A 27,797-nucleotide genomic window follows, 5' to 3' on the forward strand; every position below is an offset into this window, starting at 1 on the left:
GGGCTCTCACCTCCCAGGAGGGGACAGGCGGCACCTCACGCTCCTACCTCTAGGTGTCGAGAAGAAGATGCCGCCATCTACCAGGCCTCTGCCCGGAACAGCAAAGGCATCGTGTCCTGCTCAGGGGTCCTGGAGGTGGGCACCATGACCGAGTACAAGCTCCACCAGCGCTGGTTCGCCAAGCTGAAGCGCAAGGCTGCAGCGAAGCTGCGCGAGATCGAGCAGAGCTGGAAGCACGAGAAGGCGGCGCCGGCGGAGGCCGACACGCTGCGCAAGCTCAGCCCCGACCGCTTCCAGCGCAAGCGCCGGCTGAGCGGAGCCGAAGCGCCAGGCCCCTCCGTCCCTTCCAGGGAGCCCGAGAGTGGGGCCCTGGCAGCTTGGCAGGAGGGAGAGGCTGAGTCTGCTCAGCACTCAGGTTTGGGCATGATCAACAGTTTTGCTCCTGGAGAAGTGACCACCAACGGGGAGGCTGCCCCCGAGAATGGGGAGGACGGGGAGCATGGCTTGCTGACATACATCTGTGACGCCATGGAGCTGGGGCCTCCGAGAGCCCTCAAAGAGGAGAGTGGGGCCAAGAAGAAAAAGAAAGATGAGGAATCCAAGCAGGGCCTAAAGAAGCCGGAGTTAGAGAAGGCAGCCCGAAGCCGCCGTTCTTCGGAAAACGGCATCCCCAACTCAGACGAGCCTGACTCCTGCGGAACTCGGGGGCCCGTGGGCGTGGAGCAGGTTCAGACCCAGCCCAGAGGCAGGGCTGCACGGGGGCCTGGGTCCTCTGCCACAGATGGCACCAGGAAGTCAGCCTCTGCTGGGGGCACTCCAGACAAGGCCCAGAAGGCCCCGACCCCGGCCCCTGGCCCAGGCCCAGGCCAGGAAGTGTATTTCTCCTTGAAGGACATGTACCTGGAGAACACCCAGGCAGTCAGGCCTCTGGGGGAAGAGGGCCCCCAGCCCCTGAGTGTCCAGGCGCCTGGAGAGAGCCCCAAGGGGACAGCGCCCATTAGGGCTAGAGGCGAGGGGGTGCCTGCCGCTCCTGGCCAACCCACACCCTCCTCGGTCCCCCAGTTGACCAGGCCTTTCAACAGAAAGAGATTTGCCCCTCCGAAGCCCAAAGGCGAGACCACCACCGACGGCAAGCCCATTTCTTCTCTGAGTCAAGCTTCAGAATGTGGGGCCCAGAGCTTAGGGAAGGCCCCACCTCAGGCCTCTGTCCAGCTGCCGACGCCCCCTGCCCGGCGGAAACATGGCACCCGGGACAGCCCCTTGCAGGGACGAGCAGGCCACAGGACTCCAGGAGAGGTAAGTGGGTGTTGGGTGCCTGGAGGCCGCTCTGGGAAGCTGACCTCATGGAAACTCTTGCTGCAACTGCTCGGCAGCCAGTGAGCAGTGGGCTATTTATAGAAAGGGGTGGGCAGGGGCTGGAGTGCCAGCAGCGGGGGACCACAGGCATCCCCTTCACCCTAGCCAGTCTCCAGATGCCAGGCATGTGGGGAGCACAGCCTGACTGTAACGCTCCTCTGAGAGTGTACGAGTTCGCGGCCAAGGGGACTGTGCCCCGGAGGGAGGTGCAGGAAGATAGTTTGCTCTGGGGTGGGAAAGGGGGCCAGTGGAGAGTTTCTGTGGGCTCTGCTGAGGCAACAGTGTTTCACGGGGCAGACAGAGGAGCAGGCATGCACTATAGTGTACAGCAGGTCGCAACTCGGCTGCTCACTGGATTTTTAACAAAGCTGAATGTCCAGGAAATGCTGGTTAAACCTGGGTTTAGCGAAGGTTCTGGAGCCAGGCATACCTATATGCAAACCTGACTGCCTTTAACATGGTGTGATCTAGAGCAAGTTGTAAAATTGGAATAATAATAATAATACCAATACCTACTTCATAGGGCTTTTGTAAGAATCTGGTGCCCACTAAGAACGAAGTAAGTGGCAGTTGGGATCAGATATGACTACGGTGGGAGACAGAGGCGAACTGTTTTGCTTGATAACAGGAGTGCCATCATCTTCTAGGGAGCAGGTAGCCAACAGAGAAAAGACGAAGTTTTGTGTGGAGACAGGGTTAGTGGAAAGTCCCCTCCTCAAAGAGGCAGATGGGTGGCAGCATTAAGGAGCTTGATTGATTAAGGGCGGGATTGAGAGGGGCAGGAAGGAAACAGTTTGTCCCTTTTGGTTATAGCTTCATGTTTCAGGGGCATGGGGGACAGAGTGTTTTTGCTTTTTGATTTTTCTTTGAGGTAGAATCTTGCTCTGTCACCAGGCTGGAGTGCAGTGGTGTAATCTTGGCTCACTGCAACCTCCGTCTCCCAGGTTCAGCCTCCTGAGTAGCTGGGACTACAGGTGTGTGCCACTACGCCCAGCTAATTTTTTGTATTTTAGTAGAGATGGGGTTTCACCACGGCCAGGATGGTCTCGATCTCCTGACCTTGTGATCCGCCCACCTTGGCCTCCCAAAGTGCTGTGATTACAGGCCTGAGCCACCGTGCCCGGCCTGACAGTGTTTCTTATTAGTGGCAGAAGGAAAAGTGTTTCAAGAGAGGGGCTGGGGCGGATAAAATAGATGGAACATATTTACACTAAGAAGTACTGGTTGTTTATTTGAAACTGGGTGTCCAATATTTCTTTTCTTTTCTTCTTCATTTTTTTTTTTTTTTGAGATGGAGTTGCCCAGGCTGGAGTGCAGTGGTGCGATCTCAGCTCTCTGCAGCCTCCAACTCCTGGGTTCAAGCGATTCCTGTGTCTCAGCCTCCCAAGTAGCTGGGATTACAGGCGTGAGGAACCACGCCCAGCTAATTTTTGTATTTTTAGTAGAGACGAGGTTTTGCCATGTTGGCCAGGCTGATCTCAAACTCCTGACCTCAAGTGATCTGCCCACCGCAGCCTCTCAAAATGCTGGGATTATAGGCGTGAGCCACCACGCCCAGCCCAGTATTTCTTTTTGCTAAATCTGGTAACCTTAAGTGGAGACAACCTTTGGTTTTGGTGGGAACTAAGATGAGACTGTTTCTCGGGGTGGAGGAAGCAGGAGTTATGGGTCCAGGAATGGCTTCATGGGGTAACAGGAGGAAAGCAGTGTTTCCCAGGGGTAGGGACAGAGGATAGGTGGTTTCTCAGGGCAGTGAAGGGAAGCACACGAGGGACAAGCTGATAAGCACCTTGCAGAGGGCAAAGGGGAAAGCATGCTTTGTGGAGAAAAGAAGAGGCTTTTCCATGGAGAGAGCTGCCATGGCGGGAAGGAGGGGAAGACCAGTTTCAAGAGTGACCATGGGAAATGGTTTTATTTCATGGCTGCTGAGGTCAGACTGTAGGAACGGTAGTTGAGAGTAGAGTGGAGCAAACTTCAAGGACCTCAAACCAGACTTTCTGGAATCTGTTCCTGACTCTTGCCCTGCTCATGCCTGGTCTCATGTAGTTTTGGCCACTGGTGTGGTAAGTTCACAATGGCCCAGGGAAGGCTTCGTGTGGCTGCTGCACGTGCCTGACAGCCCACAGGCTGCAGAGTAGGGCCTTCTGGAAGAAATGGCTCTCATAGGCCTTTGTAGCTCATTTAGTAAGGGACCAGGCTGGTGACCAAGTCAGTGTGCAAATCTGGCTTCTATGTGGTGAGGAACCCCACACCAGATGGTGGCATCCTCCTGGTAGGGCCAAAGGAGGAAGTGCCAGCCACCTCTTCGTTGCCTCCCAAAGGTAGGAGGAGGGGCTCAGGCAGTGTGGTACTTGAGAGTTGTCTGTGGTGGTTCTACTGCTCCTACAAAAACCTCATGGTTAGGCTGGGTCGGTGGCTCACGTCTGTAATCCCAACACTTTGGGAGGCTGAAGCGGGCAGATCACTTGAGGTTAGGAGTTCGAGACCAGCTTGGCCAACATGGTGAAACCCTATCTCTACTAAAAATACAAAAAATTAACTGGGCATGGTGGTGCGTGCCTGTAATTCTGGCCACTTGGGTGGCTGAGGCAGGAGAATCGCTCGAACCTGGGAGGTGGAGGTTGCAGTGAGCTGAGATTGTGCCATTGCATTCTAGCCCGGGTGACAGAGTCAGACTCCATCTCAAAAAAAAAAAAAACCCCCAAAAAGCAAAAACACAGAAAAACAGCCAGGTGCTGTGGCTCACGCCTGTAATCCCAGCACACTTTGGGAAGCCGAGGTGGGCAGATCATGAGGTCAGGGGTTCAAGACCAGGGGTTCAAGGCCAACATGGTGAAACCCTGTCTCTACTAAAAAATACAAAAATTAGTTGGGCGTGCTGGCTCTTACCTGTAATCCCAGCTTCTTTGTTAGGTTGAGGTAGGAGAATTGCTTGAACTGGGACCTGGGAGGGGGAGGTTGCAGTGAGCCAAGATCGCACCACTGCACTCCATCCTGGGCTACAGCGAGACTCCATCTCAGAAAAAAAAAAGAAAGAAAGAAAGAAAGAAAAAGAAAAAAAAACCACAAAACAAAATCAAAAACCTTATGTTTTTTTTTCCTTTTTTCGTTTTTTGAATTTTTTTTTAACTTAAAAAATGGTTGAATAGGTCATACATGTGAAACGTGTTTAACATCTATGTATACTTTTAAGCTGTTGGTTTTTAGTGGATGAATTTGATTTTTTTTTTTTTTTTTTTTTTTGAGACAGGGTCTTGCTGTTTGTCACCCAGGCTGGAGTGCCGTGGCACGATTGTGGCTCACTGCAGCCTCAACCTCCTGGGCTCAAGTGATCCTCCTGCCTCACCCTCCTAAGTCCCATGCCTCAGACTACAGGCATGTGCCGCCACGCCTGGCTATTCTTTTTCTTTTTTAAAAAGTTTTTGGAGAGACAGTTCTCACTATGTTGCCCGAGCTGGTATTGAACTCCTGGGCTCGATTGATTCTCCTGCCTTGGCCTCCCAAAGTGCTGCTATTACAGCCATGAGCCACCACGCCTGGTCTGTTTATTCATACTCTTATCCTGCCAAATTTCTTTGGAAAAAAAGTTATTTTTTTGATTATAAAAAAAGTAGTCATAGTAGAAAATATGGAGGAAACTCTAAAAACTTGAAGTGGGAAGTAAAGGTCGGGCACAGTGGCTCACTCCTGTAATTCCAGCTCTTTGGGAACCTGAGGCAGGTGGATCACCTGAGGTCAGGAAAGCCTGGTCAATATGGTGAAGCCCCATCTCTACTAAAAAAAATACAAATGAAATTTAGCTGTGGGTGGTGGCAGGTGCCTGTAATCCCAGCTACCTAGGAGGCTGAGGCAGGAGAATCACTTGAACCCAGGAGGCAGAGATTGCAGTGAGTTGAGATTGTGCCATTGCACTCCAGCCTGGGTGACAAGAGGGAAACTCCGTCTTAAAAAAAAAAAGAAAGAAAAGAAAAGAAAGTAAAAATCTATCATCTAGGGATGACATCATTCAAGAGATGAAAGGACATCTTGGTGTATCTACCAATCTTTTTTATGTGTATATGTAGTTTCTTAAACATTTTTTTTTTCTTCCTGAAATGGAGTCTCGCTCTGTTGCCTAGGCTGGAGTGCAGTGGCATGGTCTTGGTCACAGCAACCTCCGCCTCCTGGATTCAAGCAATTCTCCAGGTTCAGCCTCCCAAGTAGCTGGGATTACAGGTGCCTGCTACCTCGCCTGGCTAATTTTTTTGTATTTTTAGTAGAGATGGGGTATCACCATGTTGGCCAGGTTGGTCTCGAACTCCTGAACTCATGATCCGCCTGCCTCGGCCTCCCAAAGTGTTGGAATTTCAGGTGTGAGCCACTGTGCCTGGCCCAGTTTTTAAAATATAATTATCCAAATTTCTGAGGGTTTTTTTTTTTTTTTTTTTGAGATGGAGTCTCACTGTATCACCCAGGCTGGATGGAGTGCAGTGGTGCGATCTCGGCTCACTGCACCCTCTGCCTCCTGGGTTCAAGCAATTCTCCTGCCTAACCTTCCCCAGTAACTGGGATTACAGGTGCATGCCACCATGCCTGGTTAATTTTTGTATTTTTAGTACAGACAGGGTTTTGCCACATTGGCCAAGCTGGTCTTGAACTCCTGACCTCATGATCTGCCTGTCTTGGCCTCCTAAAGTGGTAGGATTACAGGTGTGAGTATCCAGCTTTCTTTACGTCTCATCATTTCATGAGCATTTTCCATGGTTTCTAGAAAATCTTTGAAAAACCTTTATTTTTAATGACTATATAAGACGGCATAGTATGAATATTTTAACCTTTTTTCCATAGTGTTTATGCTTTCCTTCCCTAGTCTAAGATTAAGTAGTAATCTGTATTTTCACTAATTTTTGTTGTTTGAATTCTTTCTTTTGATTTTTAAATTAATCTGAAATTCGTTTGGGTGTCTAATACAGCATTAGTCTCCGGCTTGATGTCTGACTAACAAATAGGTCATTTTCCTCAGCGCTGTTTGTGGAATATTCAAACCGTATCTATATTTTGTTTTTCACTCTTGATATACTAATTCTTATATACACTAGAGTCCATTTTAATTCCTACATATACATCTGTCATAATCCATGAATCTGTTTGTTGATTTTTTACAAGACAATCTTGTTTTAATTTTTATAGGTTTGATTTCTGGCAGGGCAAGTTCTTCTCTTATCCTTCTTTAAAATTTTTTCTCAACTATTATCTCTTGTTCATTCCTCTAGGAAAACTGTAGAATCACTGTTTGAAATTCTTCAGACTTTCAGATAACATTGTTTTTTACTTTCTATTTTTTTGTTCACCATTTTTTAACAAGTTATGAATTATATTTAATAAGATTATAAGACCTGTTAAATCCTTTCAAGGATAACTAAAGGCATATTTGTATTTTGAATGGACTTCTAGTAAAACTTTGGAAAAACCAATACCTTAAGATTTAGCTTTCTCATTTGGGAGCACCGTATCTATTCCCATGATCCAAATATTCTTTCTTATCTCTTTTTTACTTCTTTCTTTTTTCTGTTTTTCTTCCCCACACCCCAAGTTTTTGCTGAATCTCATCTCTTTTTAAGTTCTCTTTTTTTGTTCCTTTGAGCCCAGCATGTCTCTTGTTAGGGTTCGTTACTTTAAGGGCCCCTATTTCTGGGATCTGATGCCAGTGTCCCCTTACTGTGTCTTGATTTTCTTTCCAGGGAGTAAGGAGGACCTTTGGAAGCTTGAGTGAGGCTTCTCTCCTGGGTATGGATGAGGAACAGATGGTAGAGCTGGGGCCTCTTGGGTTGTTAAGAATGCCTGCTTCTCCTGCAGCCCAGGCATGCTGTTCGGACAGCGCTTTCTCTGGGCAGGAGGTAGCCAATGACTAGAAACGGGCCTTCAATGCCCTTGAAGGCTGCTTTTTAGTGCCCTAACTTGAGATTTTCTTCTGGGATTGCCTCAGATCTCTGGAGCTGAGGTACATGGGGGAACGTGGTAGAATGCCCCATCTGCCAAAATACTTGGAGGGGACCATGTAGGTGTGGGAGAGCCCTGCTGAATGCTTTGAGACCTAAGTGTCTCTTTTTGAGAATACTTGAAGGTCCTGAGGATGATCATCCCAAGGTGTGGGAACTCTCCTCTCACAATCAAGGCTCTTTAGTTTTCAGGGAGGACATGAATATAAATACCTTTTGAGAGCTGTTGAATGGTGGGGGGTTGAGGAGAGACATGATCCTTGCCTTGAGGAATTATCTACTGAATTGAGGGGACTGGACTCACTAGAAAGAAGTGCCACAGGATGTGGTGAATGATGACAACAGTGGACTTCCAGAGAGGGAGAACGGCATGGTCTAGAGTCACCAGGGAAGGCGTCTAGGAAGAGGGCAGACTGGTTGGCATCATGTATGGATTTATTATGGGAAATGCCATATTAGAAAAACGTTCATATAATTTTTAAAATATAAAAGAGAATATTCCCAGGTAGAAAGGAATTAGGTGAAAGAGAAAAAGGGAGACATTCTGGGAAGGATGAATAGCAGGAAACAAAGGTGAGGTTGTGGTCTAGAGGGGGAATGCCAAACCAGCCTGTCCTGGTTTTGATGCCTAAATGCATTGAAAGCTTCTCAGCATTTTTTCTTCGTGTGTCTTGTGTACTGCTCTGGTTTGTTTAGCACCAACTGTCACATTATCTAAGGCCAGGAGTGACACAGAAAAGGAAAAGAACTAACAATGATAAAATATCAGCCTCTAGTAGTACTGGGTTAGATAATTCAACTACTGAGGACAACTAGAAAAGCTAGACAAAATGTAAAAATATCTGCTTGAAGGCATTGGAGAGCTAACAAAGAGAAGAATTACTGGGCCAGATCTGGGCGGAGATAGAAATCTAGAACGATAGGCCCAGCATTTGGCACAGGTTTTGTCCTGGGAAATATTTTCTATGCTAGAAGAGGAGAATGAGAGACTGAGCAATAGTTTAGATGGTCTCATGAGACTAAGAAGACAAAAATTAGAGTCCATAGTCTTAAGCGTGGGAGCCCGTGTAAGCCCCCGGGCTTTGGTTTTGTACCCTCAGAGAAAGGCGAATCAAGTAAATTACTTTCATGGTATTGAGGTATTGGTGAGATCCAAGTCATGTGGGTGACTAAAAAATATCTCAATCCCTGAAATTAGAATAAGGTGGTTCAAGATACCTACTGCCCCCAGGCACCTGGCAGAAGCAAACAAAAATCATATTTGGAGGATGACAGCATCATCTTAAGCCTCAAATTATTTTTAAAAAGTGTTTCAAATATAATACTCAGCACAAAATGAAGTTAAGTCCACAGAACATAGAAATTGGCCCACAGGTTGACGGGTGTAGTGGCTCACACTTGTAATCCCAGTACTTTAGGAGGCCGAGGTGGGCAGATTACTTGAGGCCAGGAGATCGAGACCAGCCTGGCCAATATGGCAAAACCCCGTCTCTACTAAAAATATAAAAATTGGCCAGGTCTGGTGGCGCAGCCCCGTAATCCCAACTGCTTGGGAGGCTGAGGCATGAAAATTGCTTGAACCTGGGAAGCAGAGGTTGCAGTGAACTGAGATCGTGCTATTGCACTCCAGCCTGGGTGACAGAGCGAGATTCTGTCTCATAAATAAATTGGCCCACGTTTCCAACTTTTGGAATTATCAGTCATAAATTGTAAAATTAAAACTAGTTTACCTCCTTTATATATTGTCTTTTTAAAAAGACAAGATTGCAAATTTCACTAAAAAACTAGGAACCGTAAAAAGTGGAAAAGACTTGAAAATGAACCAACCAGAATTCCAGAACTGAATGCTACAATAACTAATACTCATTATTTATTATGGTTATGGCAGTTTTTTTTCTAGAAAAGATGGAGTAAATACACTCCATTCTGTATCCCCCACTGAATGCAGCCAAAAATTTAGGCAAAATGTGTGGTACACCTACTTGACAACTTTGAGAAGCAAATAGTAGCGGACAAATTGGGGCTGATGACCAGAACTCAAAGCACCACTGAAACTACGGTGTTTACTTTTTTCCCCCCTCTGGCATTTCCTGGCCTGGTCTTAATGCTGTCTGAAACCCTGAGGTAAACATTGACATGGGCAGAGAGAGCTCCAGGAGAAGCCCTCTAGATTAGACTTCAGGAACGGAAAAGCTATTTCTTGGCCGTGACAGTGGTAGTAGCAGAGGCCACAGCTGCCTAAAACTTTGAGAGAAAAGAATCTTCCCCTCCAGTCAGAGGAGCTGTGATCCTAAAAGAGTGGGACAAGCCCCTGTTTCTTTTTCTTTTCCTCCTTGGTCTCTTCCTTGGTCCGTATCACAGGCTCATGTGTGAAAGTATGTGGCAGAGCAGGTAAAGGAAGCTCCAGCTAGCTGTTTGGCCAGAGGACTGAGAAAGGGGGCCCCTATAGGGGGAACTACGGAGAGGGAAAAGCTTGGGAAAATGACCTCTGAGAATCATTAATGACCTCTGGGTTTATAAACTCTTTATAAATTTCTGGACTCATTCCCAAGCTGTTCCTGCATGGATCTGATTCTGAACAGCATATATAAAACTTTGAGAATGAAATACTTTGAGAATAAAAAACTTTCAGAATAAAAACATTAATGAACCATCATTCAAGTCCCACACTGGCCACTGGGTGGCACAGACACAGGGCAGGTCTAAATAACACTGCAGGCTGGGCATGGTGGCTCACGCCTATAATCCCAGCACTTTGGTAAGCCGAGGCAGGCAGATCACTTGAGATCAGAAGTTCAAGACCAGCTTGGCCAACATGGTAAAACCCTGTCTCTACTAAAAATACAAAAAAAAGTAGCCAGGCATGGTGGCTACCAACAGAATATTCTTTTTAAGCGCATATAAAATATTCACCAAAATAGATCATATCCTGGGTCATAATATGTAAATCTTAACAAATGTGAAATAATTGAAATAATGCAAAGTATACACTCTGACCAAAATGAAATTAAACTAGTAATCAATGGCAGAAAGATAACGAAAAATTTTCAAACACTTTTAAATTGAAGAAGATACTTTTATGGGCCAAGAAACAAGTCCTAAGGTCAATTAAAAAACATTTTAAATTGAACGAAAGTGAAAATATAACATACCAAAATGTTGGATGCTGCTAAATCAGTGCCTTGAGGAAAATGTATAGCATTAAAATGTTTATATTAGAAAAGAAAAAAGATCTGAAATATCAATAACCTAAGTTCCCACCTTAGAAAACTTTCTGGAAAAAGAAGAGAAAAATAAACCCAAAGCAATAGATAGAAAAGAAAATAATGAAACTAAAAACAGGAAAATTATGGAAAAAATAAACCCAAAGCTGGTTATTTGAAAAGATCACTAATATCAATAAACCTCTGGCAAGACTTACAAAGAAAAAAAAGACAAAAAATACAAGTATTAAGAATGAAAGTGGGGATATCACTGCGGACCCTGTAAGGGTTGAAAGGGCAAAATAAAAAAAAAAGGGCTACTATGAAAAACTTGGATGAAATAGAGCAATTCTTTAAAAATTACAAACTACCAAAACTTATGCAAAAAATGACTGCCCTGCCCCATCCCAGTTAAGGTCCTGGTTTTGTCTCTTGCTCCCTGAAACCAGCACTCCGGGGCCATGCCCCCTCAGGGGTTATAAACCATACTACTTTTCATTCAGTTATTTCCTGGGAACCTCCTGTGTGTTTTGCACTGTGAAGGATGCCAAGGTGAATAAAACTTTCTTTTAAAATTTTTATGTTTTTATTTTCAGAGACAGGGTCTCACTCTCTTGCCCAGGCTGTAGTGCAGTGGTGTGATCACAGCTTACTGCAGCCTCGAATTCCTGGGCTCAACAATCCTCCCACCAGAGTAGCTAGGACTACAGACATATGCCACCACACCTGGCTAATTATTTTGTGTTTTTTTGTAGAGACAGGGTCTTGCTGTGTTGCCAGGCCGGTTTTGAACTTTTGGCCTCAAGCAATTCTCCTGCAATGGCCTCCCAAAGCACTGGAATTATAGACATGAGCAACCATACCTGGCCATAGGCTGGGTCCTTAATATCTGAGAATTTATGAGGGAAGAGGGAGAGACAGGATGGCAGATTAAACCTACTAACATTCCTTGTAGTAAAAAAGCTTACATAGAGCCAACTATGTTCAGTCCACTCACACCATGTTTATTTTTAAGAAATATATGACATTCCACCAGGCGTGGTGACTCATGCCTGTAATCCTAGCAATTAGGGAGGCCAAGGCAGGTGGATCACCTGAGGTTGGGAGTTCGAGACCAACCTGACCAACACGAAGAAACCCCATCTCTACTAAAATTAGCCGGGCATGGTGGTGCATGTCTGTAATCCCAGCTACTCAGGAGGCTGAGGCAGGAGAATCACTTGAACCTGGGAGGCAGAGGTTGCAGTGAGCCAAGATCGTGTCATTGCACTCCAACCTGGGCAACAAAAGCGCGCGTGCGTATGCGCGCGCGCGCACACACACACACCCCCCCCCCTCCCCCATAATGTTTAGTTAGAGGGGTCAGCCCTTGTAGAAGTGTACAGAGAATAGCCAGTCATCCACCATATATTTATTGATTTCCCACTCCTAGGCCTGTACTGGGCCCTCTTCAGAGGGGAAGAGTTCACAGATTAGCAAGTGACATACACATGAAATAAATAACTACCATATGCATGAAATAACACAGAGTGGGAATATAATGATGGAAGTAGGTACATTTGCTACGGGGGCCACTAATGTTTTTCGGGGTAGAGAACTCAGGAAGTCTTTAAAGAGAAAAGAAACTTGAGTGAGGTCTTCAGGGTTGAGAAGGAGTCCTTCAGGTGAGGAAGAAGAAAGGTGAGAATGTCTAAAAATACATAAAGGAGTTATAAAATAGCACAGTTGTCAGTACAGTTAAGTTAGTGTTGGGTGGAGGGACCCAACAGATGAACCTGGAGAGACAGATCTGGGACTCTCGCTGAGGGACAGGCCTCACTGATCATACAAGGGTTTACGTCCTTATGTATTTTCATTTTTAATTGTATTTTTGTTAAATGTGTGTCACATGCACAATGTATAAAATTCAAAAAGTACAAAAGATGTATAGAGAATGTTAAGTCTCCCTCCTTCCTTATCCCTGCAGCTCAGGTCCTCTTCCTGAAGTCAGTTGTCAAAGCTGGTTTCTTGGGCATCCTTCCAGAGCTATTTTCTTTACATTTGCAAATATGTGTGTATGTCTGTGTATTTTCCACACAAAAGTTACGTATCATATTATACTTTCTGTCCTTTACCTTGCTTTTTTATTTGGATATTTGTTTTATTTATTTGGAATATGGATATACCATAATTCATTGGATCAGTCCTGTATTGGTGGAATTTAGGTGATTTCTAATCTATTGCTGTTATAAACATAAACAGTGCTGTAGTACATATCCTTGTATGTAAGTCCGTCTGCACATGAAAGTATTCCTGTACGATCAATTCCTAGGAATGGAATTTTTGGGTTAATGAGTATAAGTGTTTTTTTTTAAGATGGAGTCTTGCTCTGTTGCCCAGGCAGGAGTGCAGTGGTGCAATCTCTGCTCGCTGCAACCTCTGCCTCCCCAGTTCAAGTGATTCCCCTGCCTTAACCTCCAGAGTAGCTGGGCCTACAGGTGCACACTACCATGCCCAGCTTTTGTTTTTTAGTAAAGATGGGGTTTCACCACGTTGTCCAGGATGGTCTCAATCTCCTGACCTTGTGATCCACCCGCCTCGGCCTCCCAAAGTGCTCGAATTAGAGGTGTGAGCCACCACACCTGGGCGAGTATAAGTATTTTTAGTATAATAAATAATGCCGAATTGCTGTCTGTAGAGGCTGTGCGATGCCTGTAACCCTGGCCAGGAGAGTACAGCAGTCCCCTTATCCACAGAAAATAGTTTCCTAGATCCCCAGCAGATGCCTGAGCCTGCAGATAGTACCAAACCCCACACACACACACACAGACACACAGACACACACACACATACACACACAGACACACACACACATACACACACAGACACACATACACACACACAGAGACACACACGTACACACACACACACGCACACACACAGTGTTTTTTCCTATACATACATACCTGTGATAAAGTTTAATGTATAAATTAGGCACAGTAAGAGATTAACAACAATAACTAATTATAACATAGAACAACTATAATCATATGCTGGTATCACTACTCTTGAGCTTTGGGGCCATTTATTAAGTAAAATAATGGTTACTTGCGCACAAGCCCTGAGATACCAGGACAGTTGATGTGATAACTGAGATGGCTACTTAATGGGTAATGGGCAGCCCATGTATACCTTGTGGCTATGCTGGACAAAAGGCTGTTTCACATCCCAGGTGGGGTGGCATGGGATTTAATCATGCTGCTCAGAACAGCACCAAGTTTGTAATTTACTTTTGCTTTTTACTTTGGTTAATCTTTAAAACTCTCCCGTGGCGGCAATCATGGATTACTGTGTCGTGTAATTCCTAAGTCTTGTATCTCCCCAGGAATACATCGCACCGTCGAGTGCCGTGGCATCCTATAGAGAACGTCCATTTTATTGGTCACAGTGTTAAAAGCTCTTGGTTTCACAGCCTCTTTGAAATGACCTATAAAATGTATCAATTGTTTATTTCTGGAGTTTTTCATTTAATATTTTCAGACCAAGATTGGCCACAGTTAACTGAAACCAGGGAAAGCAACACCGTGAATAAGAAGGGGCTACCGTCTAATTCAACTTTCTGCTCTTTGAAGCTAGGGTTTAGGCTTTGTCCTGTCAGTGATGGTAAGCCATTGAGAGGTTTTTAAGCAGGGGAGTGTTACAGTCAGGTTTGTGTTTTGGAAAGGTCTCTTGGGCTGCAGTGAGGAAGAGAGTTTAGCAGAGGCAAAGATCAGAGTCATGGATACCAATTAGGTTTTACAGTAGTCCAGGCAAGTCCAAGAAAAACAGTTCTGTCTTTGGCAGCTCCGCTTAGGCAGTTGGCAGTGGGGGTGAAGGAGGCAGATATTGAGATAATGAAGAAGTAGGTTCATAGCACTGAGGGATTGATCTGGCTGAGAGTGAGGGTGGCTTTAATCAAGAAGTTCGATTTCCATGAGTCTTGTGAACAGCAATGGGCTCGTATGCATAGTCTGCACCTTCTTTCTAGGTCTATAGATCTTATGTCTTTATTAATATTTTCTGATTCTAGAATATCAAAAGATAAAAAAGAAGCCTCTAATGTATTACTAATTGCTTTTGTTGGCACCAAGACATTTTTGTCTGTTAATATCTGGTTGGCAGAGAACTTTAAAGAACATTTTTATTAAGATTCTTTAGTCAGGCCGGGTGCAGTGGCTCACGCCTATAATTCTAGCACTTTGGGAGGCCAACGCAGGTGGATCACTTGAGGCCAGGAGTTTGAGACCAGCCTGGCCAACATAGTGAAACCCCATCTCTACTAAAAAATACAAAAATTAGCCGGGTATGATGGTACATGCCTGTGATCCCAGTTACTCAGGAGGCTAAGGCAGGAGAATTGCTTGAATCCGAGAAGTAGATGTTCCAATCAGCCAAGAGCGTGCCACTGCACTCCAGCCTGGGCAACAGAGCGAGACTCCATCTGAAAAGGAAAAAAAAGGTTCTTCAGTCAGCTGATAGTCCCAGCTATTTGGGAGGCTGAGGCAGGAGGATCACTTGAGCCCAGTAGGTTGAGGCTATGATCCTGCCAGAGCATAGCCACTGCACGCCAGTCTGGGCAAGATGGCAAGAACCTGTCTCAAAAAAAAAATTCTTCAGTCAGACTCATTCCTGATATTCACCAAACTCTTTAATTTTTCCCACATCCATACCATTCATTTGAAATTCTGAATTTAGGCTGAGTGCAGTAGCTCACATCTATAATCCTAGCACTTTGGGAGGCTGAGGTGGGAACGTTGCTTGGGGCCAGAAGTTTGAGACTACCCTAGCCAATATAGCAAGACCCCATCTCTAATTTTAAAATATACAATAAATTTAAAATTAAAAAATTTAAAAAACAGGAAATTCCTAATTTAGTAAAGTAACTTTAAATTCTACACTTAATTTACATATATTTCAATTATGTTTATTTAAAAGTCTTTCATTTAGTCTGGGTTTGGGTGTAAACTTTGGGAGACCAAGGCAGGCAGATCATGAGGTCAGAAGTTCAAGACCAGCCTAGTCAATATGGTCAAACCCCGTGTCTACAAAAAATATAAAAATTAGCCAGGCGTGGTGGCGCGTGCCTGTAGTCCCAGCTACTCAGGAGCCTGAGGCAGAAGAATCGCTTGAACCTGGGAGGCGATGATTGCAGTGAGCCAAGATCATGCCACTGCACTCCAGCCTGGGTGACAGAGCAAGACTCCATCTCAAAAAAAAAAGTCTTTCATTTTGGCAACCGATTGCTTTGGTTTTGTGTGCGGTTCTGATATCTAAAAATATGTGTATGTTATAATTTCAGTTTTATATAATACCATTAATTATTTCATCTGTGCACTCAGTTTCTATTAATTTTTTATGACAAAAAAATGATAAAGTGTTTTCACTTCTTCCCTGCCTTTTCTTTATTCATCTTCTATCTCATATTGGCCTAAAGTTTGATTTCTAAGTGATTCTCTTTGTATAGGTGAATATCCTGTATTTGTTAGTTGGTTTTTCAGCTTTGAGTAATGTCTTTGGTGCCTGGCGCTTACAGGTGACACAGTCAAGGAGGTGACTTCACTTGCTATTTTCTTCCCCTTTCCACTTTGGCGCTGGCTGTGTTGTTTCTGTATCGTCAGGGCATAGAACGTTGCCATTCTGAACCCCACTTGATTTTAGCCTTGCTTCTACAGTTACCCGTCAATGTGCACGTATGTATGTTAATATAAGTGAAGTACATTCAGTGCTTACCATCAGCTCTTTTGCTGTTGTTTCCTTAGTCATCTTTTGGTTGACTACATTTGTTCCTTGGTGGCTTCCTCAAGCAGAGCTCATGGGAACAATATTCCCTTATCCTTGTATGCTAAAACACAATGTTCTTAGCCTAGCAATTTTCCGGAGGTTTCTTCAGGAGTGTAGCTGCCAGCGTTTTCTGAGATCTGCCTCCACCATTCCATCTCTCTCCCTGTCTGCTCTGCTCAGCTCCCCGTGTCTTTGGCCGATTTCCACCCAGGCCTCCATGACCCTGCAGCTCTTGTTGCCCGTGGACTTAACGGGTTTATCGCCTCAGGATGAGTCCTTTGTCTACAGCAGCCGTGTTCTTGCCGGCGTCTTGAGACCTGCTGAACAACTTCACTCCTCGCCCGCTGAGCTGTGGCCCTGTTTATTTCCCGGTATCACTTTGCTCCTCCTCAGCTTCCCAGTGTCTGTATCTGTTGGCTTTGGGCAGCTGTTATCCTTTGTTTTTTGAGACCGTAGGTTTTATTTGCCTCCAGTTTCACTAACAAAGGAGTTTGCTTTGTTTATTTCGTGTTTACTTGGGTAGTTTTGATGATATCTTGGAGGAGAAGAGGCAAATCACCATTGTATGCCACCATGTTTGACAGGAAGTCCTTTAAACGTGGGTGGCATTACGGTCTAACAACAAAGAGCATGGGATTTGGAGTGGGATACACTGCCTGCGAGTCTGAACTCTGCCGCTTACTGACTACCTGACGGTAGACAGATCACATACCTTCTTGTCATTGTTATCTCTAGAATGAGGCTGATTCCCCTAAGTTTTCACACTGTACGAGGAGTAAGTGGGGTAATACATATCATATACAGGGGCCTAGCATAGTGCTTTGCAAATAGAGGTTCAGAAGAGTAACATAATGTTTCATTAATTTCCTGGCATAGATGCCATTCAGAATTACTTTAACCCTCTCTGTTTGGATGGTATCGTGTTATTACCACTCACTCAGTGTTACCATTGAGGCCATTATCGGAACACCCTTCGGCACTCCCTCGCTTCACCCATAATTCTATACAAGGCAATTAGTGCCACAGGAGAAGGACAAATGGACTGCTCTGGGAATCCTGGGGACAGAACAGTCTCCTTCAAATGTTCGGGGTGAGGGGTGAGATAACTCATGAGCAAGGGCTTTCAGGAAAGGCAGGATATCTTCAGGAAGAGGTAGGAAGACCCAAGCTGGGTCTGGATGCAATCTGGACTGGATGCCAGTCCAGAGTCAGAGATTAGGATCAGAGATTAGGATGAGGGTGGGCATGGGGCTTTGGGAATTTGTCACATGCCTCTGCCTTCCAACTTCCAGCAGGCCTGAGAAATCAGGCGGCAAGATTCCCATGAGAAGTTCTGGATGAGGTCAGAGGAGGCTGGGATGCCAGATTGGAAAGAGATCTTAAAGCACATGTAGTTAAATCCTTGCTTTTGTCCCCGTGCTCTCAGATCCTGGAATCCCAGACAACCACAGCTCCTACCGTGTCGGCCGGCAGCAGCTCTGATGGAGCGTCCCTTGGTTGTAGCACCTCCGGAAGTCAGGGTATCATTGAACCCATGGATATGGAAACCCAGGAGGATGGGAGAACATCCGCTTACCAGAGAACTGGGAGCAAGAAGAATGTGCAGGCAGATAGGAAGATGCAGGTGGATGGAAGGACCAGGGCAGATGAAACACAGACAGCCCAGCGGACACAGGAAGATAGGAAGGCACAGGTGGACACTGGGACACAAGAAAGCGAGAGGCTACAGTCAGACAGGACTTCACAGAAGGGCGAGGTGACACAGGGAAGAGCAGAGACACAGCTAGAAGCAACAAAGGCAGGTAAGAAGATACAGCAAGACAGGAAGGCCCAGGCAGATGAGGGCACACAGGAAGACAGAAGGATGCAGGAAGAGAAGGGGACGCAATCAGAGGGGAGCGCGCCCACAGCCACAGAAGGTCAGTCAGAGCAGAAGGCGGTGACCAGCCTCGGCCCACCATCCAGAGCCCGTGAACTCCCACCTGCAGAGGGACCTAGAGCTCCTCCGATTGTTACCCCAGAAGGGCCTTGTGTCCCAGAAACCCCTGGTTTCCTGCCCGGATCTGAGGAGGCCGCAGTAACAGCCTCTAGGAACCACCAGCAAAGTGTGCTGGATCCCCTGTCAGGGAACCTCAGGCTCCCAGCACAGCCGCCCCTCGAGGGGAGTGCAGAGCAGGTGGGAGGAGAGAGAGGCCGAGGGCCACAGTCGTCAGGCCCAGTCGAGGCCAAGCAGGACAGCCTGTTCCAGAGCCCCCAGGAGCAGCAGCCAGGGGGACTGCCGTGTGTGGACTGGGGTGGCTGTCCTCCAGCTGGCCTGAGCCAGGAGGTGCCCACGATGCCTTCTCTTCCTGGAACTGGGCTGACTGCTAGTCCAAAGGAGGGGCCGAGCAGCACCCCGACTTCTCAGCACGGGAGCACAGCTGCCTTCCTGCCCTCTGAGGACCAGGCCCTGATGAGTTCTGCCCCAACACTGCACCTGGGGCTGGAGACCCCCACTCAGAGTCACCCACCAGAGACCATGGCCACCAGCAATGAGGGGGCCTGCGCCCAGGTACCAGATGTGGAGGGGCGGACCCCACGTCCCCGGAGCTGTGACCCTGGTCTCATCGATTCCTTGAAGAACTACCTGCTTCTGCTGCTGAAGCTGTCCAGCACAGAGACGAGTGGAGCAGGGGAAGAGTCCCAGGTGGGGGCGGCTGCCGGAGGTCTGGCGCCCTCAGCCACTCTGACCCCCACCGTGGAAGTGGCTGGGCTGAGTCCCCGGACTTCGAGGCGCATCCTGGAGCGTGTGGAGAACAACCACCTGGTACAGAGTGCACAGACCCTGCTGCTGAGCCCCTGCACCTCCCGCCGCCTCACTGGCCTCCTGGACCGCGAGGTGCAGGCTGGCCGCGAGGCCCTTGCTGCTGCCCGGGGCTCCTGGGGTCCTGGTCCCAGCCCCCTCACTGTCCCTGCCATTGTGGTAGATGAGGAGAGCCCTGGGCTAGCCTCAGAAGGATCCAGTGAGGGTAAAAGAGAGGTTTCCCTTGAGGGACCTGGCCTCCTGGGGGTCTCTCGGGAGAGTGGCATGGGTGGTCTGCTGGGGGAGGTGGGTGGGCAGGCAGCCCCTGGGCAGGGACCCTCAGCAGTCAGCAGAGCCCAGGACCTTCTCCAAGAGGAGAAGGTCCCAGGGGAGGCTCTGACAGGTCTCCCGGCAGCTACACCTGAAGAACTGGCTCTAGGGGCCCGGAGGAAGAGATTTCTCCCTAAGGTCAGAGCAGCAGGAGATGGGGAGGCGACCACGCCTGAAGAAAGGGAGAGCCCCACGGTTTCCCCCCGGGGGTCCAGGAAAAGCCTGGCGCCTGGGTCCCCGGGGACTCCAGGGCGGGAGAGACGTTCCCCTACGCAGGGCAGAAAGGCGAGCATGCTGGAGGTGCCTCGGGCAGAGGAGGAGCCGGCCGCAGGAGACCCGGGCCCCAGCCCCAAGGCCAGTGATCCAGACACAGAGCTGGCCCTGGATGAAGGCAAGCAGGAGGCACTAGCCAAGCCCAGGAAAGCCAAAGACCTGCTGAAAGGTGAGCAGTGGGGAGGGAGGGGGTGGCTTCATTGAACAGGGTGCCATGGAGCCACGGAAAGCACGCGCTGCTAACATCCCTCCTCGGGATTCACAGATTACCTTGGTAAAGGGACCCTTATCTCACAGCCTTTGCAGTTCCGAAGGCCTAGTTCTTGTTTTGAGTCTGCCACTCCACAGAATGGAGATAACTACCACCTCTGCAATGGCGTGAGGCTTAAACGGGCTGGAACAGATGAAGTGCTTAGCACGGGGCCTGACTTCAGTAGCGTTCTAGCTCGGTCACTTCCCCATTCATTCCCCCTTTACAGAGCTGTCGCATGATTACAGAGAGGGGGACAGGATGCAAATGCAGGCTGCTAGAGTTAGGGACCTAGAATGCAAACTGAAGTTCCTGTCTCAACTGCTGTCTGTGTCCTGAGCTGGGCCCCCCCGCCTGGGGTCAGGGTGCAGTAGGGGCTTCCTTCCAGCTGAGATGCATGTTTTGGCGGTCGGGACGGAAGCCCGGGATATGGGCAGCAGGCAGCTGGGGGCTGTGAGGAGTGGGTCTGTGTGGAGACTTGAATCCTGTTTTCTCCCAGCCTTTTCCACCAAGGACACCCAGGAAAGCAAGGGCATGGCCAGAGAGGGTACAAGCTGGAGGAGGGCAGTGTCCCACTCTTGACTGGGCCCTGCTCTCAGCCCCACAGGTGATCCGGAAGATTCGGGTGGAGCAGTTTCCTGATGCCTCCGGTAGCCTGAAGCTCTGGTGCCAGTTTTTCAACATTCTTAGTGACTCAGTCTTGACATGGGCCAAGGATCAGCACCCAGTGGGCGAGGTGGGCAGGAGGTAAGCTGGCGACACCACTGCCACCTGGCCTGGCTCCCTGATGGCAGTAATACCATTGGGCACCATCCTAGCGCTTTGAGCCTGTCACCTCATTAATTCTCACAATAAGCCTCTGAGGGAGGTGCTGTTATTCCCATAGTAGAGATGAGAAAACGGAGGCTCAGCGTTTTTAAGCCACTTGTCCAAAGCCACACAGCTAGTAAGTGTCAGGACTGCAAACCAGACCTTTGGGCTTCAGGACCAGCTCTTGGCCCTGGAATCGCGCTGCCTCCCCAGAGCTCTCGGAGCTGGGATTCACAGCAGCCTCTGAGAGGGGTCCAAGGATGCTTAGGGCCACAGTCTGCCTCATGCCATGGTGATGGCCCTCACAAGAAGGGTCTCCGCTCTGCAGCGCAGGGGATGAGGGGCCAGCGGCCTTGGCCATCGTGCAGGCCTCCCCCGTAGACTGTGGCGTGTATCGGTGCACCATCCACAATGAGCACGGCTCGGCCTCCACCGACTTCTGCCTCAGCCCTGAGGGTGAGTGTGCCCCGCCACCCGGGGTCTCGGCCTGGCCTGGCGCCTGTGGGGTGGGCAGCCGCCATCTTTGAGAGAAGGCACTCTCTCTGCGAACAGCAGCCTGAAGGCACTGCTTTCTTCTTTTTCTCTATCTAGTGTTGTCAGGATTCATCTCCAGAGAAGAAGGTGAAGGTACGGTGCCCCCCTGGGGAAGGCGGGGAGGTCCCACCCCTGCCGTCTGCAGGGAGGACCCACTTTAAGGGCTTGGAATTTGGTCCCAGTCCACATACTGCTCCCCTTTGCCTCCTAGTTTAGGCTGTGGCTTGGGGAGGTGGTGGAGGAGGACTGTTGTATCAGAAGATTGTGGGGGAAGAAGCGGCCAAGGGGGCCACTGCACAGGAGTCAGCTCACCCTGTGCCCTTTGCCCATGCCAGTCTTTGATCCAGGGCAGGACCGGCCACAGGGGCACGTCTTATCCTGCCAGCTCCTACCCAGGGTTTCTCACAGTGCTCTGTGGAGCCCAGCATTGGATTCGCACAGGGAACCTGATAAAAATGCAGTTTCCTAGTCCCTGCTGCACTGCAGGCCTCTTTAATTTCCTAGGAGGGACCTCGGAAGGTCCCTGGTGATCATGAAATACCTGCCAAGTTTGATATGCATTTGAAGGTCTCTAATAGGGATGGATATGTACTCCTCCTGCAAGAGACAGGCTGACTTGGGACTGTGAAGGCAGCCAGTGATGATGGAAAGATGTTTAGAGCTGTAGTTGCTAACAGATGCGTTAATTCCTTCATTCATTCGCTCAATCACTCATTCATCCAACTAGTGACTTTTTTTTTTTGAGATGGAATCTCACTCTGTCGCCCTGGCTGGAGTGCAGTGGCATGATCTTGGCTCACTGCACCCTCCGCCTCCTGGGTTCAAGCGATTCTCATGCCTCAGCTTCCCCAGTAGCTGGGATTATAGGCATGTATCACCCCACCCAGCTCATTTTTGTGTTTTTAGTAGAGACTGGTTTTACCATGTTGGCCAGGCTGATCTCAAACTCCTGACCTCAAGGGATCCACCTGCCTTGGCCTCCCAAAATGCTAACTAGTGACTTGTGTTTAGTAATCAAATAAAATTTAACTGATATCAAATACAACCTCAACCTCAAAACTAAGTACTAATTCTTTAATATCATCAGACATGCAGTTGGATTTCCCTAATTATCACATATGCGTTGTTTTGTTTGAATCAGGAACCACTCATTGCTTTTGGCTGATGCAGCTCAAAGTCTCTCTTAATGTTTAACAGTTCCTCCTACTTTATTTATTTTCTTCCTTGGCTGTTTATTTGTGGAAGTCACTGGTGCAGAATTTCTAACATTCTGGATTTTGTTGATTATGTCCCCATTGAACATGCTCCCCCATGCACGTGCTTCTTCTAAACTGGTAATCAGATTCCAAGGTTTAGTCAGATTCAGGTGTGATTTTTTTTTGCAAGAATATTTCACAGGTGCTGCATACAGCTTTTGCATCCCATCTGGAGGCACATAATGTCAGATTGTTTCATGCCGCGTCCCTTTTAGTAATGTTAAGGTTGGTTATTGGGTTCATTCGGGTGGTATCTGTGTGATGCATCCTCTTTTAAAGTTAAAAACAATCTGATACAAACCCTGTTGTTATCTAGGGGTTTTAGCACTCACTGATTATTGCCTAAATCTATTATTTCATTAGCAGTCGTAACATGGAGATAGATTAATTTGATCTTTTCTTCTTCATTCATTAGCTGAGTTTTTTCTGTAAAAAAAGGGGTGATCATTTGGTTATCCCAATAAATAAGTTCCAGCAGGAAATGAAGGATAAATACTTGCTCTGTTCCCTTTAGTTACCTGAATTTAGAATAATGAGTTGCTGCCCTACCACTTCCCATAGGTGACAGTGAGGTTTATTTTTTGAGTAGGGGGATTGGATTTTTTTGTTATTGTTACCACTATGAATACATGGATTTTTAACATATTTGATGTACTCACTACATTGCAGAAGGGAGCCCCTTCAGGTTGGCCCGTGTCCTTCTGCCAAGTCTCCAGTAGCTTTTGCTAGCCCTCTTGCTTTCTGGTCTCTGGTGATGTTTCAGGTCCTTGCTGGACACTTTCTGCCTAGACCTGGAATCAACCATTTCTGTAGAAAGCTCTGGTTCCCTTTAATGGGAAATTATATTTAGCGGTCACAATTTGAGCACTAGGGGTGCTCACGGCTGCTGGATTTGTCCTGCAAACTTTTTGCTTCAGTCAAGCATGTTGGTTGAAATGGAGTCATGTATTTATCTGATCAAAACAACGAATTCCAAAACAAAGTAATTCTGGTATTCTGTATTAATTGCTATTGCCACAGAAAACCCCTGCCTTCCACACACATGTCCTAAGCTCTGTCCAAACACAGTGCTCAGGACATTATTTGTGGAAGGCAGGGGTTATGTGATGGATACAACACAGGTACTGCTAGATGGCAGGGGTCGAATCAAATAGAGTTTCTGCCCCAAGGAGCTCACAGTCTGGTATGGACTCAGTGTGTCCAAAGAGCAGGCTTGGACGGAAAGTGAGCAGGGTAGGAGGCTCTTCTGGCCTTTTCCTTCCCTGAGAGCCCCACCTCAGTCAGGCCGGAGCTCCTGGTCTCCCACATTTCTCCTTTTCCCCTTCAGTTGGAGAAGAGATTGAGATGACCCCTATGGTATTTGCCAAGGGTCTGGCTGACTCTGGCTGCTGGGGGGACAAGCTCTTTGGGCGACTGGTAAGCGAGGAGCTCCGAGGGGGCGGATATGGGTGTGGCCTTCGGAAGGCCTCCCAAGCCAAGGTCATCTACGGGCTGGAGCCCATCTTCGAGTCGGGCCGCACGTGCATCATCAAGGTGTCCAGCCTGCTTGTGTTCGGGCCCAGCAGTGAGACTTCTCTCGTGGGCAGAAACTATGATGTCACCATCCAGGTACTATGTCCCATCTTTGTGCCCTATCCCTTTACTCTCTCACCCCCACCCCTTTCCCAGCCCGGGTCCCATTGAGATGCCCAAAATTGAGGCACAAGGCATCTCAAAACCTTATGAGGCTCCTGGGATGGCTTTGTGGAAAGCCTGAGATGCAGCCCGGAATTCAGATACTTGGCCTCCAAGAGCTTGAGAGCTTCAAAATGACTTGGGCCATAGTTTTCAAACTATATATTTGCAACAGATACCTTCCCCCTGCCCATTCATAATCTCTCATGGAAGTCTTCTTTGTATGTGAGCTAAAAGGGGGGTGCAGTGGGTGGGGTGGACAGTCTTCCTGGCTCTCCACAGAGTGGTCTCTGGGGCACTATCGCCTACCATTAGGATTCCAGAAAATAGTTCGGAAATCACTTTGGAAACCTCAGTTTGAAAAGAAGTCCAAAGCCACTTTGTTATACAAAAGAGGAAAATGAGGTGCAGAGTAGGGAGCAGGGAAGAGTGAGACCTTCTTCACCCGGGGCTGGAGTCCTCCTCTCAGTCCCCTAACAGGTGGCCCACTCACTTAGAGGCAGACACAGTGGAGGACCGGGGAATGTCTTTGCTGACCAGATGTGGTTCCCTCATCCACAGGGGTGCAAGATCCAGAACATGAGTCGGGAGTACTGCAAAATCTTCGCAGCAGAAGCCCGGGCCGCGCCTGGCTTTGGGGAGGTGCCTGAGTAAGTACGCAGCGAGCAGGACGTGCAGCGTGCAGCGCTGTTGCCTTGGGCTTCTGCGAAGATAGTGATTTCACAGCCTCCCGGGGCATGCTGGGTTATGCCCATGTGCAAATAGACTCACAGTCAGCCCCATGCCTAGCCCAGTGGTCTCACAAAATCTAGAAATAAAGACCTCGTTTACTGCCCACTTGAGAAAAGCCTCTGCTCTGCACTCGAGCTCCTCCCGCCCACCCCAGTTCCTCATTCTTTAGTGCAGATGTTGCTGATTGCAGAGTTTGGGCGTAGCAGTTTCTGGGGCTCCATGAAGGTGATGGGGTGGGCTAAGCTAGGCAGATTGGTCAGGACCCTTCTGCGGTAGGCGGGCAGGGTCCGTGTGGACTTTCATAGGAGTCAGCTATAAATGGCAATTGTTTCCATTTTGAAACTTGAACTCACCTTTGTGTACCTGGGGTCCGACGCAGAGAGCCACAGCTTCGTTGAATCCTCTCTAAAGGTGCTCCTTCTGTTTGACACATACCTCTCCTTCCGCCTCAGTCCCTCATCCAAGCCAGAGTCTGCCTATGGCCATAGCAGGGTTTGGTTCTAATCCCGCTGACCAAGAGAATGGACAGGACTCTGAAGCCAAAAATACCCATTTCCTTTCCTGAACTCAGGGTGGAGCTGCTTTCCTTTGTGTCCGTTGGGCTCAGAGCTGAGAATTCCATTCTTGGAAGGGCCCTTCTTTTCGGTCCAAGAATATAGAATTGGGTTGGAGGGAGGAGCTCCCTGGGCCATACTTCCTGCTTACTGCAGGGTGAAACTGTGTTTAGGATCATCCCACTGTATCTCATCTACCGGCCTGCAAACAATATCCCATATGCTACCCTGGAGGAAGACCTGGGCAAGCCCCTGGAGTCTTACTGTTCCCGGGAATGGGGCGGTGCTGGGGCTCCGACAGTATCTAGCAGCTCTGAGGCCGTGCAGAAATGTCAGACCTTCCAGCACTGGCTGTATCAGTGGACAAATGGCAGCTTCCTTGTCACAGATTTGGCAGGTATGAGGGTGTGAGGGTGCGTGGGTGCGCACGTGCATGGTTGTGAAAGCATGCAGAAGAGGGAGAGCCGTAGTGCTTGACTGATCGTTTACAAAGCACCTTTGTCTTTACTCTTTTTTGCTTTTCACAATAATCTTATAAAGTAGATTGGACAGGGACCATTTTGCACGCAACCCTAATACATACCAGGGCCTCATGTAGCCCAGTCTATCACTGCATTTGCATTTAAAGGAGCACAGTCCAGGCTCAATTAAAATTAAACAGGAATTTATTTCAAAGAGCATTCCATGGGCTCTGGTTCAAAACCCACAACCACGCTTTTCAAAACCTCGCTTCTTCCCTTCCCTGCAGCTCTGCTCCAGACTTTCTCACTCTCCGAACTTGCCAGACTCCCTCTTCCATTTGAGCACGGTAGCTTTACTGTCTCTCTTCCTCCTCCATCTTTGTTAGCTTTTCGTTATGTAAAGCACTTAGCCTGGCTTATTTTTAACTTATTTCTGTGCCCCCCCATTACCCAGAAACTCCGCAACAAAGGAAGGCCAGCAAGCATGAACCCTCCCTCCTTCTTTGACCAGTTCTTCCCAGGCCTGTCCCCTTTAAGCAGAACTGGACAGGGGAGATGAACAGAAAAAATGCTCGGGGCAAGGAGAGGTTGCTGGGAATATCACACATTATTAAATCTCGTCTCTGCCGGAAATAAGTGAGAAAACCAAGGGCCAGAGATAAAAAACTGACTCAAATGTGTGTTTCACTGGGGTTAAATTGTACAATAATTATTATATATATAAAACTCCATATACTGGGGGGCGGGAAGGCTAGGTAACATTAAGCCATTATCAGTCAACCTATTTGTTAACTTATAAATTCATGCTTCCATCCTTTTTCCATCCAACCACTACTAAATATCGAAAAAATAAAAAATGGAATTAGGAATAGTCATTGCCCTCAAGAAGCTGTGATGAGTAGATCAGTTTCTACTGTAAGATGATAACATGGTATACTAGAAAGGCTTTGGAGTTGGCTAGGTGCGGTGGCTCACACCTGTAATTCCAGCACTTTGGGAGGCCGAAGTGGTGGATCACTTGAGGCCAGGAGTTTGAGACCAGCCTGGCTAACACAGCAAAACCCCATCCCTACTAAAAATAAAAAATTAGCTGGGCGTGGTGGTGCATGTCTGTAATCCCAGCTACTTGGGAGGCTGAAGCTTGAGAATTGCTTGAACCCAGGAGGCAGAGGTTGCAGTGAGCCGAGATTGCACCACTGCACTCCAGCCTGGGTGACAGAGTGAGACTCCATCTCAAAAAAATAATAATAATAAAAAAATTTGATTTAAGTCTTAGCCCCATTCTCTTCTAGCTGACTCTGTTTTACAGAGAAGAAAACTGAAGCTCACACTGGTGAGGTCATTTAATCTCTCTGAGCTTCAGTTTCTATTCCCTCTCTAGGAAAATAGTGTCTTTCCTACCTAGTGCTCAGATTTTTTTATGACGATTAAATGAGACCATATTTGTGAAAGCCTCTGCAAACTAAAATTCTGTGCAAATGTGAGAGGTCATCATTATTACACAAAATGGAATGCTATGAATGCCAAAAGAGAAATGAGAAATTCATATTTATGACATTAATATTTATCACGTAACTCCTAGGTTATGACACTAAGTTAGACTCCTACACATATGATGATCTTCTCAGTATCCTTGTGAGATGGGCATTACTCTCCTCACGTTTGCACTTGAAGATTAGAGACGTGCAGTGACTTGTCAAGTTCCCACAGCGCGGATGTAGTAGACCTGAAATGTAAATCCAGGTCGGTCTGACTCCAAAGACCACATTTGTTGTTGTCTGTCCTATGACGGTATTCAGCCCTGT

General features: G+C 47.6%; 1 protein-coding gene and 1 non-coding gene across 2 annotated transcripts in view; one reads left to right on the plus strand and one right to left on the minus strand.

The window, feature by feature from the left end:
* Positions 1–27,797, plus strand: part of ALPK3 (alpha kinase 3) — a 58,284-nt gene that overhangs the window by 23,195 nt on the left and 7,292 nt on the right. Inside the window, exons 5-12 of the mRNA XM_064366193.1 lie at positions 54–1,296; positions 17,763–19,890; positions 20,571–20,718; positions 21,110–21,237; positions 21,373–21,408; positions 23,899–24,179; positions 24,807–24,895; positions 25,705–25,928. Of these exons, the coding sequence (XP_064222263.1) occupies positions 54–1,296; positions 17,763–19,890; positions 20,571–20,718; positions 21,110–21,237; positions 21,373–21,408; positions 23,899–24,179; positions 24,807–24,895; positions 25,705–25,928 (4,277 nt within the window). The remainder of the gene's footprint in view (positions 1–53; positions 1,297–17,762; positions 19,891–20,570; positions 20,719–21,109; positions 21,238–21,372; positions 21,409–23,898; positions 24,180–24,806; positions 24,896–25,704; positions 25,929–27,797) is intronic.
* Positions 13,886–14,005, minus strand: LOC135270582 (small nucleolar RNA SNORA25). Its single transcript, XR_010338738.1, has one exon. It is a non-coding gene; the product is annotated as a small nucleolar RNA SNORA25 (small nucleolar RNA).

This window comes from Aotus nancymaae, unplaced genomic scaffold, assembly GCF_030222135.1.
Source record: "Aotus nancymaae isolate 86718 unplaced genomic scaffold, 86718_ANA_hifiasm-v0.15.2.pri h1tg000064l_0, whole genome shotgun sequence".
NCBI lineage: Eukaryota > Metazoa > Chordata > Mammalia > Primates > Aotidae > Aotus > Aotus nancymaae.